Source organism: Squalius cephalus, assembly GCF_949319135.1.
Source record: "Squalius cephalus genome assembly, contig: scaffold_114, whole genome shotgun sequence".
In the NCBI taxonomy this organism is placed as follows: domain Eukaryota; kingdom Metazoa; phylum Chordata; class Actinopteri; order Cypriniformes; family Leuciscidae; genus Squalius; species Squalius cephalus.
In genome coordinates, this window is record NW_027645860.1 from 1 (window position 1) to 16,642 (window position 16,642).

The following is a 16,642-nucleotide window of genomic DNA, read 5'->3' on the forward strand; positions in this document are numbered from 1 at the left end:
GTAATTGTACAATTTTACTGTTTTCACATTAACCTAAACCTAACTAACCTAAAACATTTTCTTGAAGTCTCCCTGATATTTTAAGTTAATAAATATTTAATAATTGAATTAATAATAATTCATAATTTAACAAGAATTATGCATGTTCAGTTCTTTGATGTCGGTTAACATTAAATGCAGGGAAACAAAAAAAAAACATATATATAAATTTCAAAAAATGAAAAGTGTTTTCATTTTTTATTTTTTATTTTTTTTTTAATTTTAATTTTAAAATGCAATTAAATTAATTATTAACATTTAATTAACTCCCAAACCCAGTTCAGGAAACCCTGTGGTAATCAATCATGCAATAATTTAAACAAACAAAGTAATACATTTGGACACATTAACTCAAAACTCACACCATATATTTTTTTATTTTTTATTATTAACTTTGATTTTATGGACAAATATGTTAGGCTATTTCCCAGAATGCATTACCTGTGTTTAAACCTTTGAATAGCAATTCCACTTTTATCATTCCAATTCCAATTCCAGATTGTGTGGTTTGCAAAAACTTACAGCAACGTAGAAGTGCGGCTTTCCCCTTTTATGGGGCATCATGGGAAATCTTTGCACGCCTCTGAAATCTAATCATTTAGCCGTGGCGCTTGACGAACAGAGCAATCATGTGTCTGCGTGAGAAATGATCTGGAGGCCTGTGACATGAAGGATGATGGATGTTGTGACGCGCTGCATGTTTCATCTGTCCACACTCATAATCAGAGTGAAATTAAGCAGTACATGTAATCTGAGCTCGTTTTTAATCATGATGAATGTTCCCCATTTCTTTAAGCTCACGCGCGGTCTAAATAAGACCTGTCATCTGACATCCGTGGAATTAATATTTCAGCAAATAGTAAATACGAGTGTTTCGCGCGTGATTATCAGAGCATCAGCAGCGCTGCGGTGTGAGATGAAATATTAATGGCAACAAATGTTTTATGCATTTCTTCATTTGCATGTGTCCGTGTGGATTACGGTGCGCACGCAGGCCTGTTTCAGCGCTGAGGAGCTGATGAGGATCTACGGGCTGAGCTCTTCATCACTGACCCGAGATCAGTTCACAGAGCTCAGTCCTGCTCTGATCCAGCAGATCCTCAGCGGAGGCTGTTCTGAGATCAGTCCGACGCCGACGAGCCCTGATTCTCTCAGCACAGCAGAGAGTGAGTGACCTGATCAAACCTGATCATGATTCAGATGTTAACACACCAGTCTTCTTCAACTATTGTTGTTATACTCATAATATGCCACCATAATAATACGTAATGGGAAAATTGAAGGTCACATAGTGAAATATACATGGCTGATTAACATGTAGGCTAATAAACAATCATATCTCACCCAAAAATCTTAAGAAAACTGCTTAAAGAACATCAGGCCTGTTTGAAAGATTTTGTATTTTTTTTGCAATCTGACATCCACTGTTAAAAAAACCGTATATGATTCATAAGTTATGACATGTGTTTTGACGTTGCTTTAACTCATCAAAATAATTTTTTTAAGTTATACAAGATTCAACTCATTTTTTAAAGCATTTTAAGGTCATTTAAGTTGAAATTAAGCACATTAAAAATAATAATTTACTGTATATTTTTAATAATAATAGAGATAATATTCTAATTAAAAATAATAATTATTAATAATATTTAAGGTAAAGTAGGTTAGCAAGTATACATCACTGAGATAATATTATTGTTTTTATTTTATATTTTCCGTTTTCATTTGATTTTTGTTGTTTTTATTCGTTTTTAGTTTTTCTATATAGTTTTTATTAATTGAAAAAATACTTTTAGTCATTTTAGAACATCAAGTTAAACTAAACAAAAATGGGAAAGGATGAAACCAAATTAAATAAAAAAAAAAAAGGTTTTTATAGGTCTTTATTTCTGTTAACCTTTATTTAATTTAAAACAATGAAAGCATTTTTTATTCACTAGTATGTGTCATGATAGTAATTGTTGTACTGAATTTAACTTCAGGAGAAAATGTGCGTAATTGTATTTGACAATGCAAAAAAAAAAAAAAAAGAAAATCTCCTAAAAATAGTTAATATAAAAAATGTAAAAAAAATCTTAAAGATCCAAAGATCTCAATATAAACTCATACAGTATCATTTAATCTCAATGAGTGAAAAATACTGCTATTTGTGTTGTAGAAGATTTATTTGGAAGTATGAATTGTATTTATTAACCGAAGTGATCTAAAGTGACTTCAAATCCTGCAGCGTTTCCTCGTATCAAACCTGATTCTGCCAAGCGCAGTGTGAATGGTGTGCCGGAGCTCAAAGCTCTCGTTTGTGGTGTTGATCCACACACACACACACACACTGACTGAATGCCTCCTCTGTGCGCAGGGTACGGATACGCCACGCTGGCGAACCTCATCATCTGTCTGATGGCCATGTTTGGGATCGTGGTGCTGCTGTTCACAGCCTGTACGCAAGTGTTCGAGCTCTGCATCCAGTTCTGCATCAGTCTGGCGGTGGGCTCGCTGACGGGAGACGCTCTGCTGCATCTGCTGCCCGCGGTGACACTTCATTTCTGCCCTTTCTGCATCCCATAGGCAAAATATGAGGATTTTATGCTGGGAAAATGTCTAAAAATGTAGTTAATAGTGTAGAAATGAGCCTCTGAAGAGAGAAATCACAATGCCCAACCTTTGTGTTTTATTCTCTTGAATGTGTGCTCACGCTTTTATGATAACATCGTCATATTTTATTACTGATTTGTCACTTTTATTCATCAAGGATGCATTAAATAGATCAAAAATGACAGTGAAGACATTTATAATATTACAAAAGGTTATATTTCAAATAAATGCATTTCTATTCATCAAAGAATCCTGAGAAATAAAATGTATCACAGTTTCCACAAAAATCTGAAACTGTTTTCAACATTAATAATAATATTAAATGTTTGTTGATCATCAAATCATCATATTAGAATGATTTCTGAAGGATCATGTGACACTGAAGACTGGAGTAATGAAGCTTTGATCACAGGAATAAATTACACTTTACTATATATTCACATAGAACACAGATATTTAACATTGTAATATTGTTTTCACTGTATTTTTGATCAAATAAATGCAGCGTTGGTGAGCACTTCTTTCAGAAACATTAAAGGCTCTTACAGTAGTGTTCAGTTCGTTAGGGAAACGGTCCTCGTTTAGTCAGACTGAATCTGTATTTGCATGATCTGAGATAACACTGATATTTAAATCCATTACGGCACATTTGCCAACATCTGCTCATATATTAGTGTTAGTTTAGTATTATTTGAACACTGTAATTGTATTTATTATTATTTTACTTATCATTTATTTAATATTTATTTTATAACTGGATTTTTTTTTTCAGTTATAAACTATACAGTGCTATGGATAAGTTTAGACACCCATGCTAAAGTTGACTAAAAAGAGGAATAAAAAATCATATTTTGGAAATTGAACTTAATGCCTTAATTAAAAAAATGAGGAAAAATCCAACCTTTAAGGACACCAATTTTCTTTGTGAATGAATAATGTATCGTAAATAAATAAATGTTCTTCCTTAAAATACATGGTGCATAAGTGTGTACACCCCTATGTTAAATTCCCATAGAGGCAGGCAGATTTTTATTTTTAAGTATTTTTTTTTACTTTTTTTTTTTAGGATACTATGCATCCTGATACCTAAAAAAAAATTCCCTTGGCCTTTGGAATTCAAATAGTCCCACATCATCACATAGCCTTCACCATACCTAGAGATTGGCATGGTTTTATTTCAGTTAGCCTAATAGCTGGTTTGATTTGCATTGAGAGATGATCTTATGGAAAGTACTCCATGTCAATCTCTAGGTATGGTGAAGGCTATGTGATGATGTGCGGCTATTTTAATTCCAAAGGCCAAGGGAACTTTATCAGGATGCATAGTATCCTGGATCCATGAAGTAACTGGCCTTTAAAAATAAAAATCTGCCTGCCTCTATGGGAATTTAACATATTAAACTTATGCACCCTGTATTTTAAGGAAGAACATTTATTTATTCACGATACATTATTCATTCACAAAGAAAATTGGTGTCCTTAAAGGAGAACTTGGTAACTTTTTTAACTTAATAAAACTGTCTAGAAATCATTTGGATGGTTAAACAACCTATTCTGGTGATATTGATGACTTTCCCTGCTCCCCCCAGAGTTCCCAGGCGGAAAACCAACCTTGCAACTTGGGGACTGCCGTCCCGGTAAGACAGAAATTGGAAGTCTCGTGAGAAGCGAGAACGAGAACGAGCGCGAGCGCCAAACACGAATTGCTTTACGGCAATTCGACATTTAACACACACGCATGTATGATGTATTACCAGATTACCCACCTCGGTAGACATAGCTCCACACGATACAGTTGGCTTGCTCCGATCAAAACAAACGCACATGAGCAGCGGTAGAGAGGGGGAGGAGGCCGCCGCAAGTGAGTTTTTTACGTCCGTGTTGTGAAATATACGCCCCCCCCCCCCCCACAGCTGTAGGGGGAGCTCGTGGGGAAAACATGCGATAACAAAAGGGAAAATCAGCGAAGAAGTGACTAGAGTTCGCTAGAGTTGCCGAGTTCTCCTTTAAAGGTTGGATTTTTCCTAATTTTTTTAATTAAGGCATTAAGTTCAATTTCCAAAAGATGATTTTTTTATTCCTCTTTTTAGTCAACTTTAGTATGGGTGTCTAAACTTATGCATAGCACTGTATTTACTATATTTTCACTTTTCATTTTCATCTTAGTTTTAGTAATTGTATTATGTGCTTTTGTGATTTGTATTAGTTTTGTTTAGATTTCATTTATTTTTATTTTAGTTTGAGTAGTTTTAAAACTTGTTTTCAGTTAGTTGCCAATTCAGCATTTTTTAATCTAATTCTTTTCAGCTGTATTTAAATGAATACAAAAAATGGAATAGTTTTAGTGAACGATAACATCCCTGCTTTAAATCGCTTATTATTCTGACCTAGATTGAAAAATCAGGTCATCATGACGCACTATCTTCTTATTAGTACAGTCCATCCCAAACCACGAGGCACGCTGCCAAACACAGGTTAACCTGTAACTCTGAAAACATCCCAAAGGGCAAAGGACTGTTCATTTCATATTTCATATCGCTGGCATGTCGAATTCTTCATGCAACGAGATACACTGTAAAAAAAAAAAAAATCGTAGTTGTAAATATTATAAGATAAAAAGATTAAAAAAAATACTACTTTCTACTTCAAAATTCAATGCGTTACTTGACGTTTCTTTGCAATTAATTGTGACATTTACTAGCAATTTTAGTAGCTTCACCTTCATCGTTTCCCGGTTTAACGGGGCAGAATGGGTCTCGACGGCAGGCCTGGCACCTGTTATTACTGATAATACACCACCATCAGGGGCGGTTCTAGAGGCGGGGCCACAGGGGCCCTGGCCCCTGCTGAAATCTGATTGGCCCCTGATTGGCCCCCCTTCCTAGGGGTGGGGGAAAAAATCGATTCTTAGATGCATCGCGATGCGGACGTGGACGATGATTCTGAATCGATTCACAAATATCAAAAATCGATTTTCTAAAAAAAAAATATATATTTTTTCCTAATAACGTAATATTGACGGAACGCAAAAGGCGGAACTCTAAAGCGGACGTGCAGTGCGCGTGCAGTCTGTGGCGCGCACATAACAGAGACGCGCACATAACAGACGCATGATGGCTGAGCGCCAAATCCGAACGGCACCCTCTTCGTTTAAAGCTAACGTATGGAAAATTTGCAATTTCATTGTTACCTATTTAGTATTTTTTTGTATGAGAGCTGATATTTTGTATCAATATGCTGTAAACCGATCTGTTATAAGTACGTTATACTGCCCTGCAATATGCAATGCCAGTCACAAAAAGTTACATATGACTGTGCTCTCTGCAGATGATCATTCACTTTTTTTGTATTAAGTTGTTTTTGATTGTGGTATACAGCAAACATTTCAAGTCATAACTCTGTATTATTTAGTTGTGATTAAGAGCGGCTTTGTATGTTACTAATTATTCAGAATATGCATAAGACCACAAGCATTATATGAGAGCTGCTGGTACATAATTCTATATTTTTGAACGAAAACTGTTTGTGAATTTGCTACAGCAAAATTTTTTTTTTTTTTGTCTGAAGGATTATATTGCTCATTGGAAATAACAAGAGGATGTTGGTTAGAAGTCTATTATTAAATGCTAGAGATTCAGAATATGCTGAAGTTTGTATTAATTTACTACAAGTACGCTGCTAGTACAGGCACACATTTATTTTCCTGTTGGTTCTTTGCAATGTTGGGACAAATGCTGGCAAATGTAACCTTACAGTTGACTTGCCAAATCACTTACATTTGTTTTATTAATAAAATTAATATAGGAAGTATTGGAAGTAAGTTCGTTATGGGTCATCATAAATACTTTGCTTTAAAAGTACCAAGTAGTATAAAAAAAAAACGTTAATCATCGATAATCGTTACCCTCTGAATCGTAATCGAATCGAATCGTGAGGTGCCTACAGATTCCCACCCATCAATCGTCGACGAGAAGAGCAACCAGAGAATTCTTCACAACGATCACAGATGCAATTCCACCCCCAAACAATTAACAATAATTTACTGTTTATAAGCGACGACATGATTCTGAAACTTAAAAGGTGGAATTCAGAAAGAAGTGCATTGTGTCCTTTATGCACCGTAGGCTATAAATAAATGAAAAAAATCATTAAGAACTTTACTGGCTCATAATTTTTTATTAGAGTGTTTGAAAAAGGAATGACTGCCGAAATGTATTTGCACCGTACTGAATAAATTATTTTGTGTGCTTGAATGTACCCTGTATTTGGCCCCTGATTGTAACATGTGGCCCCTTAATGGCCCCTGTTACAGAAAAATCCTAGAACCGCCACTGACCACCATGATAAAAATCAAAGCTTGCATAGTAAAATATGCATGGCTAATAAACATCAGGCTTATAAACAATCATATCTCACCCAAAAATCTAAAGAAAACAAGTAGTTTCTGCTTAAAGAACAACAAGTGTTTGAAATATTGTTTTTGCAATGTGACATTCCCTATAAAAATGATATGATCAATAAGTTATGACAACATGTGTTTTTACATTGCTTTAACTCATCAAAATAAGTCAAGCAATTTTCAACTTATGTTATAGATAAAACCTTTTTTTTTTTTTTTTTACATTTTAATGTAATTTAAGTTGAATTGACTTAAACATCCAAGTTGATTGTGCTTAAATTTAAAGCAGCAACTTTTTTTACTCGTTGTTTTATTTTAATGACGTAAGCACATTAAAAATAATTATATACTGTACATTATTAATGATAATAGAAATAATATTCTAATAAAAATAATAAATAATTCATAATATTTAAGGTAAAGTAGCTTTGTAGGTATGCATCGAGATATTATAGTTTTTATTAAAAAAAAATATTAATATTTTCCATTTTCATTTGAATTTGAATAGTTTTTTTGTTGTTTTTATTAGTTTAGTCTTTCTATATAGTTTTTATTCATTTAAAATAGTTTGAGTTATTTTAGAACATCAAGTTAAACTAAACAAAAATGAGAAATTATGAAATAAAATGAAATAAAAAAAGGTTTTTATTCTTTATTTCTGTTAACGTTTATATAATATAAATCAATAAAAGCATTTTTTAATGGTTTTAGTCAACTATAATAACACTAGTATGCATCATGGTAGTAATTGCTGAACTGAATTTGACTTCAGGAGATTTAGGAGGAAATGTGCCGGATTGTAATGGACGATCACTCTCAGCCTAAAGCTCATAGAAACGTCCCGTTTCCCGGGTTAACGGGGCAGAACCCGTTATTTCCCCCGAGCGCTGACATCGCCCACGTTCCCTCATCCGTTTAGATCCGTGTCAACATAACTACAGCCCTGTCATACCATGTCATCGGCCTGAGTGGAAAATAACCGGATTGCTGAGAAGAAAGTGTGCTCTCTTATTGAGTGCGGACAGGAGTTACTCTACAGCCCTGCTGGGAAATCAAAGCACAATCAGAGCTTCTGACTGGCGTTAATGTCATTGTCCAGCTGTGTTTTCATGGCTCTGTGTCTCTGTGCAGTTCTTAGGCCTTCACGTTCATGAAGACGGACACGATCACGATCACTCAGAGGAGAACCTGGACTATGTGTACAAACTCCTGGTGCTTCTCTCGGGCATCTATTTGTTCTTCCTGATGGAGAGCATCTTCTCCATTATCACCCGCTCACAACATCACCACCATCACGATGACGTGAGTATTCCGTGTCTCCTGAGCGTTCCCGTCCCACATGATCCGATTGTGAGTTGATTCCCGGACCTGTGTTCACAGGAGGAGTCCGAGGTCCATCACTGCGACCACGGCCGAGTCCTGCAGATGTTCCAGAGAGAGAAACAGGGCAATCACTCCAGCTCTCAGGCGGATCTGGTGAGAAAACCATGGAAAAACCTGGGAAAGAGTCTTTGTTAATGAATAAACTAATACTAATGGAGTCTAAATTCAGAAGAAGGGTTATTTTAGTATCAAGCTATTATAGTTTTATTCATATTGTTATTTTGATATTTTACATTTTCATTCTCAACTTTAGATACATTTTTAGTCATTTTGATCTATCTATCTATCTATCTATCTATCTATCTATCTATCTATCTATCTATCTATCTATCTATCTATCTATCTATCTATTTATTTATGTCAACACTACCTTTCAAAAGTTTGGAATAATTAGGATTTTTTTACTTTGAAAAAAATAAGTCTGTCTGCTGAAAATTCAGCTTTGATCACAGGAATAAATTACATTTTACAATATATTCACATAGAAAACATCTATTTTAAATTGTAATGATATTTCACAATATTACTGTTTTTACTGTATTTTTTATCAAATAAATGCAGTCTTGGTGAGCAAGAGAGACTTATTTCAAAAACATTTAAAAAAAATATATAATAATTCAACTTTGTTTTCCATACTTTTTTCCTGTAGTGTATTTGTTTTTTATTAATTAATTATTCTAATTTAATTTAATGTAGTCTCTAATCTAGGTTGTAAGAGATGTGCTATTAATGAATATTTTATTATTATTATTATTTTAGGTTGATGCTGAAAAAAAAGAGAAGTCCTTCATTGGCTCTAAAAGAGGTGATAATACTGTGTGTTAATGACATATTCATGTTCTGCACGTGGAACGGAGTAAAATGAGCTGTTGAATGCAGATAAGCGTCAGGCCTGCATGTTCACAGTGGTCTTGTCTTCTCCTCCAGAGCAGCGTCTGCTTCCCTACATGATCACCATCGGGGACGGCATCCATAACTTTGCGGACGGTCTGGCTCTCGGCGCGGCGTTCTCCATCTCGTGGAGATCCGGTCTGGCCACGTCTCTCGCTGTGCTCTGCCATGAGCTGCCGCATGAGCTAGGTGAGCGCCGGATTATATGATCACAAATGCAATCATGTTTTCAAATATTATTAGAATTTAAAATCGCTGTTAAAGTGTAATTTATTCCTGTGATAAAGCTGAATTTTCAGCATCATTACTCCAGTCTTCAGTGTCACATGATCCTTCAGAAATCATTCTAATATGATGATTTGATGATCAAGAAGCATTTATTATTAATATCAGTGTTGAAAACAGTTGAGCTGCTTCGTATTTCTGTGGAAATATTTTTTTTTTTTTTGGATCGTTTGATGAATAGAAAGTTTAAAAGAACAGCATTTATTTGAAATAGAATCTTATAACATTATAAATGTCTTTAATGTCACTTTTGATCGATTAGAAGAATCATTTCACACATGAACTGGCCCCTCCGAGTCCTCTGAAAGTCTTTGGGATGTTAAATAAATGTTGTGATGTTATTTCCATCAAGTTTTGGTCAAGATCTTGTATTGACAATGTCCCCTGGGGTTTTTTAAGTTCATTTTGACTAAAATGAACATGTTGCATTACAGCTTTTTTTGTGCATCTCATTTTCTGTTTTGAAATTGTATTATGTGTACGTACATTCCCCGACCACACGAAAGTTTAATTTGGATTTAAATAGGCAAATGCGGAAGAGTCTGTGATTGGATCATTATTGCAGTGATTATTATGTTTCCATCATGTTATACATTTGGCAACAGTTCTTCTAACCCATTAAATCACATAAAAGATCTTAAGCAAAAATGAATGCAACTCTTGTTGTTGTGATGTTATTTCCATCATTTTTTTGGTGAAGATCTTGTATTGTCAAAGCAAGAGTCCAGTGTAAAGTCTCCTCCAGAACATCTCAAACACTCTCAGTGAATTCAAGATCTGGACTCTGGATCTGTTCCTCTCAATCATTCTTTCACAATCTGAGTCTGATGAATCTTCACTGTCCTCCTGGAATATGACCATGATGTGTTTCCTACATGTTTAAGAAATGAAAAGCTACACACTCCATCAGTTAGTGTTAGAAGAACTGTTACCAAACATATATCATGCTGGAAACATAATAATCACTGCAATAATGATCCAGTCATAGACTCTTACGCATTTACCTTTTTAAATCCAAACAGCAACTTCTTTTGGCCAGGTGATATATATATATATACACACACAAACACACATTAGGTCAAATTCCTAAAAAGAATTGGGTCTCTGCTTAATGGCCATGGGAAATGTGTGTCCCATGGTCAAACCAGTTGAGAACCACAGGTCATAATGTGTGGTTAGCGTATGATAAGGACGAATGCCTGTTGACTGGTTTCAGTGTGTGTTCTGAGATAAACTCAACAGGTTGTGTGAAACTGCTGAATAACAAGTGAGTGGCGCTTTCTGTAAAGACTCTTCACTCTTCCTGGTGTGAGTCATGGAACGTCCCAGAGAAACACAGATTAGATAGCATTGACTCCTGAGTTCATGAGCGCTCCTTCCTGGTTATGATTTCCTCCTCCTTTCTGCACACACACACACACGAGAACGAACAAAGAATGAAGGGATTGAAAACTCTCCTGTCTGACGGAGAAATAAACGTACACGCCTCTCTGTGCTGGTGGAATATTCATTCTCAGACATTTTTATGCTTAATTTAACAGATGATTTTTGATTTATGCATGATTGAAGCTCTTGATTTAACCTTTCATTTAGATTAAAATGCCTTTTTGTTTTATTTTTTTAAATAATTGTATTTATTTTGCTAGTAGTGTTGTTGGTTGTCTTACTTTCAGACCTGATTTTATGCTTTATTTTACGCTTTTATTCTAACCAGAGGAGGATTTAACGGCTCGGCAATCGCGTTTTTATTGCTCAGGAGACTTCAGCTAAATTTGTGTCTCTGACTTTATAACTTGCAAATGCAAGTTCACTGTATATCTCTTCAGACTTGTCAGATAAAAAGGCGCAATTATCTTTCTTTCTTTTTTTATTCCCTCGCGAAACAAGCTTCCAAATTTTTAACCCCAAAATCAAAAGAAAGAAATTATATTTTACATTTAAAAAAAAAAAAAACATATTTTTGTACTGTGACATCAATGCAAATTTCATACAAGATCCTAAAATAGGCTTAATTTTTCTTTTTCTTTGTTTTGGCGTGAAATTTCTTCACAGTTTTTGTGGATTATCCGAGAAGCCGGAAACAAGTAAAAAAAAAAGATTATATATATATATATTATCACAATAGTTTTACAGGAAAATTCCATTTCAATCTTTCTAATTCAGATTTTCTTGTTTAATTCAACACATTACTTGCCCTTTCTTTGTAATTATTTGTGAGATGTATCAATGACTTGTGAAATTGTAAGTTTTTCAGTGCATTAGAGAGATCTCAGATGGACTTTTTCTTTCCTACACTGTCAGAAAAGCTCACTAAAACCTTACAGTAGTAATGTACACTGATATACACTTTCCTTGAAGAGTTCTGCCCCAGTAACACACTGTTGTCCCTCAATGCCGATGTTGTGTGTGTGTGTGCCGTCTCTCTGGCCTCAGGTGATTTCGCGGTCCTGCTGCACTGCGGTGTGTCTGTGAAGCGAGCTCTTCTGCTGAACATCGGCAGCTCTCTCACCTCCTTCATCGGCCTGTACATCGCGCTGTCCGTCTCCACAGAAGCCGTGGCTATAGAGTGGATCTCGGCGGTCACCGCTGGACTCTTCCTGTACGTCGGACTGGCAGACATGGTGCGTGACCATCTACTTCAGTCTCAGTGTTTTCTCATCCGTCAGAAACAACAGCAGTGTTTGCCTTTAACTTTCTCTAATGCATTATTTCAGAGTTCACAGACACTCTTAAAACCCTTCTTCTCTCGTTTCTCTCGTTCAGCTTCCCTCGCTGGTTCATGTGGACAGTGAAAGACCGTGGCTGGTTTTTCTCCTGCAGAATCTGGGACTTTTAAGCGGCTGGGGCATTTTATTGCTTTTGTCCTTCTATGAAGACCAAATCGGGCTCTGAATATGATGCATTCGGTTTTATCTGTGCCTTATTCCTAAATATCTGTCCACAGAAACTACATATTAAACGTGCAATGTGTCGGAATATTGGTAACACTTTACAATCAGGTCTCATTAGTAACATGAATTAATGCATTAAATAAGATTAACTAAAGAAGAGAAATAGTGATAGAAATACAATTGTTCATTAATAGTTGATATTAGCTTAGGTCCATTAAAATAATATTAACAGATATAACTTTTGATTTTAATAATGTATTAGTACAATAATTAATGCTTTTAAAGTATTATTTCATTGTTAATTCATGTTAACTAATATTATAAACTTTATTGTGAAGTGTTACCTAAATATTTTTAGTATTTTTAGATTACAACATTTGGATAGAAAAGCATAGTATACTTTTGCACATTTTCAGAATTTTTTTTATCTTCATCAATTCATCAATATGAATCATAAATTCACAGATGAGATATTCAGCCTTTAATGTACTGTAGCTACTGTCTTTGAATTGAAATGCTGTATTTTTATTAGTAAATACTTATTTCTGTAATTTATTTTTGCATTAGTATTTTTAAAGTAAGATATCAGCCAAAAACACTTTCGAAGCATTATAGTATATTACACTTACTATACTCTTATGATTAAATTCTGCTAGAATGACGGTCAATTCTTTAGATTAGGATCAAATTCTCACTATAAACTATGACTTTTGCCTCAATAAACTCCTAATTACTGCTTATTAATAGTTAGTAAGGCAGTTGTTAAGTTCAGGTGTTGAGGATTTAGGGATGTAGAATATGATCATGCAGAATAAGGCATTAATATGTGCTTTATAAGTATTAATAAACAGCCAATATTCTAGTAATATGCATGATAATAAGCAACTATTTGATTGTGAGAATTGGACCTTAAACTAAAGTGTTTCCGAATGAAGTTTATGAATTAGAATAGTCATTATCCACTGCTATAAATGCAACAGGTTTGATTTAAACCATGTCATGTCAAATCATGTCAAGACTCAGCATATATATTTATCATATATATTTAGAAGATTATAGTAAATGATTATGGACTAGTTTTACGATACTTTGGTGAACTTGGTGAAGCTTTTTTGTACATTTTGGAGCTTTCCAGTGTTCATTACCATTCATTTTCATTGAAAGAAAACAATCAGCACGAACATTCATTCACTTTTCCATTTGAACTGTCTTTAAGAATTTATGTTTTATAGTAATAATACCTGAAAATAAATCCAAACAAATACTAAATGTCATATTTGTCTCCTTTCTCCATTCACTGCTACATAGATATCACACATATCTCACTCGCAGTGATATAGAGCATGAAGACATGATCTCTGTGATTTCATATGCGTTATGCAAGTCATGAGGAGTCTGCTCAGCATTATGTGTGTGTGTGTGTGTGTGTGTCATTACTGGTGATGTTGTCTTCAGGTCAAACTCTAAACAGCAGGTTCACAGGGTTTATCTGGCATTATCGACCAGAACCACGCCTCAAAACCTCAAGACAAGCTCAGCAGAGCTGCAGGACAGGTACAGGTTAACATAACCTTTACTCAGCAGGTGTACAGCTTTAATAGTGTGTGTCATCTGCAAACCTCAGGGGACTGCAGGTCAAATATACTGAATATTTAATACAGAAACAAAAATATTGAGGATGGAGGGATGGGTGGATGAATGAATGGGTAGAGATAGACTGGTGGATGGATGGATGGATGGATGGATGGATGGATGGATGGAGACAGGAATGGACAGATGATGGATGGATGGATAGAGACAGGGATGGACGGATGGATGGATGGATGAATAGAGATGGATGAATAGAGACAGACTGATGTATGAATGAATGGATAGAGACATACGGATGGATAGATGGATGAATGGATTGATGGAGACAGAGGGATGGATGAATGGATGGATGGATGGATGGATGGATGGATGGATGGATGGAGAGAGAGGGATAGATGGATGGATGGATGGATGGGTGGATGGATGGATGGATGGGTGGATGGATGGATATAATGATAGACTGATGGATGGATAGATTGATAGAATGACAGATGGATGATGGATGAATAGAGACAGACAGATGGACGGATAATGGATGGATGGATAGAAACAGACGGATGGATAGATGGATGGATGGATGGATGGATGAATGGAGACAGAGGGATGGATGGATGGAAGAATGGATGGATAGAGACAGATGGATGGACGGATGATGATGATGGATGGATGGATGGATAGAAACAGATGGATGGATAGATGGAGACATAGGGATGATGGATGGATGGATGGATGGATGGATAGAGACAGACGGATGGACGGATGATGGATTGATTGATAAAAATAATATATATATATATACACACTCACCTAAAGGATTATTAGGAACACCATACTAATACTGTGTTTGACCCCCTTTCGCCTTCAGAACTGCCTTAATTCTACGTGGCATTGATTCAACAAGGTGCTGAAAGCATTCTTTAGAAATGTTGGCCCATATTGATAGGATAGCATCTTGCAGTTGATGGAGATTTGTGGGATGCACATCCAGGGCACGAAGCTCCCGTTCCACCACATCCCAAAGATGCTCTATTGGGTTGAGATCTGGTGACTGTGGGGGCCATTTTAGTACAGTGAACTCATTGTCATGTTCAAGAAACCAATTTGAAATGATTGGAGCTTTGTGACATGGTGCATTATCCTACTGGAAGTAGCCATCAGAGGATGGGAACATGGTGGTCATAAAGGGATGGACATGGTCAGAAACAAGGCTCAGGTAGGCCGTGGCATTTAAACGATGCCCAATTGGCACTAAGGGGCCTAAAGTGTGCCAAGAAAACATCCCCCACACCATTACACCACCACCACCACCAGCCTGCACAGTGGTAACAAGGCATGATGGATCCATGTTCTCATTCTGTTTACGCCAAATTCTGACTCTACCATCTGAATGTCTCAACAGAAATCGAGACTCGTCAGACCAGGCAACATTTTTCCAGTCTTCAACTGTCCAATTTTGGTGAGCTCGTGCAAATTGTAGCCTCTTTTTCCTATTTGTAGTGGAGATGAGTGGTACCCGGTGGGGTCTTCTGCTGTTGTAGCCCATCCGCCTCAAGGTTGTGCGTGTTGTGGCTTCACAAATGCTTTGCTGCATACCTCAGTTGTAACGAGTGGTTATTTCAGTCAAAGTTGCTCTTCTATCAGCTTGAATCAGTCGGCCCATTCTCCTCTGACCTCTAGCATCAACAAGGCATTTTCACCCACAGGACTGCCGCATACTGGATGTTTTTCCCTTTTCACACCATTCTTTGTAAACCATAGAAATGGTTGTGCGTGAAAATCCCAGTAACTGAGCAGATTGTGAAATACTCAGACCGGCCCGTCTGGCACCAACAACCATGCCACGCTCAAAATTGCTTAAATCACCTTTCTTTCCCATTCTGACATTCAGTTTGGAGTTCAGGAGATTGTCTTGACCAGGACCACACCCCTAAATGCATTGAAGCAACTGCCATGTGATTGGTTGATTAGATAATTGCATTAATGAGAAATTGAATAGGTGTTCCTAATAATCCTTTAGGTGAGTGTATATTTATATATAATAAACATTGCCATATTTAAGCTATATTTGCGACAGATATTATTTTTGGCCTCTTTTGTAAAAATGAACAAAGTTCACCCTCATCCAAAGCTTGTAAATCTTATCATACTCATAAACCTCGTGTCTGTCGATGTCCAGCTCACATGTTCAGCATCAGGTGACACAGATATCAGCGTTTACTTCTCATGGACAGCGATTATATTAAACGGAGAGCCAACAGAAATCTTCTGATTCTTAGATGGAAAAGACTGTCAGGAGAGATCTCAACAATGCCTCCAACTGCTTGGATTACATTCCTTATCAAATTCCTCCAAAGATTCTTCCCAGTGAAACCTCGGAAATGCAAATGAAACATAAAGAAATCATTATTTTTTTAGCAGCAACATTTGGATGAATGTGTTTTTGAATGTTGTTATGATTTTTTTTACAGTACATGAGTTTGCTTAAGTGTTAATAAATAATCATCAACAAATACTGAACAAACAATGACTAACTAAATATTAGATTAAGCTGATAATGAGAGCAAACTATAAT

The 16,642-nt window shown here is 35.8% G+C and overlaps 1 protein-coding gene across 1 annotated transcript; it reads left to right on the top strand.

Moving 5' to 3' along the window:
* Positions 1–1,038: 1,038 nt before the first annotated feature.
* On the top strand, positions 1,039–13,321 carry LOC307154077 (zinc transporter ZIP4-like). The gene is made up of 8 exons (XM_079898857.1): positions 1,039–1,205; positions 2,396–2,568; positions 8,162–8,332; positions 8,411–8,506; positions 9,173–9,218; positions 9,341–9,493; positions 12,023–12,210; positions 12,353–13,321. The coding sequence occupies exons 1-8, from the start codon at positions 1,058–1,060 to the stop codon at positions 12,479–12,481; spliced, it is 1,104 nt and encodes a 367-aa protein (XP_079754983.1). The 5' UTR covers positions 1,039–1,057; the 3' UTR covers positions 12,482–13,321.
* Positions 13,322–16,642: the final 3,321 nt, after the last annotated feature.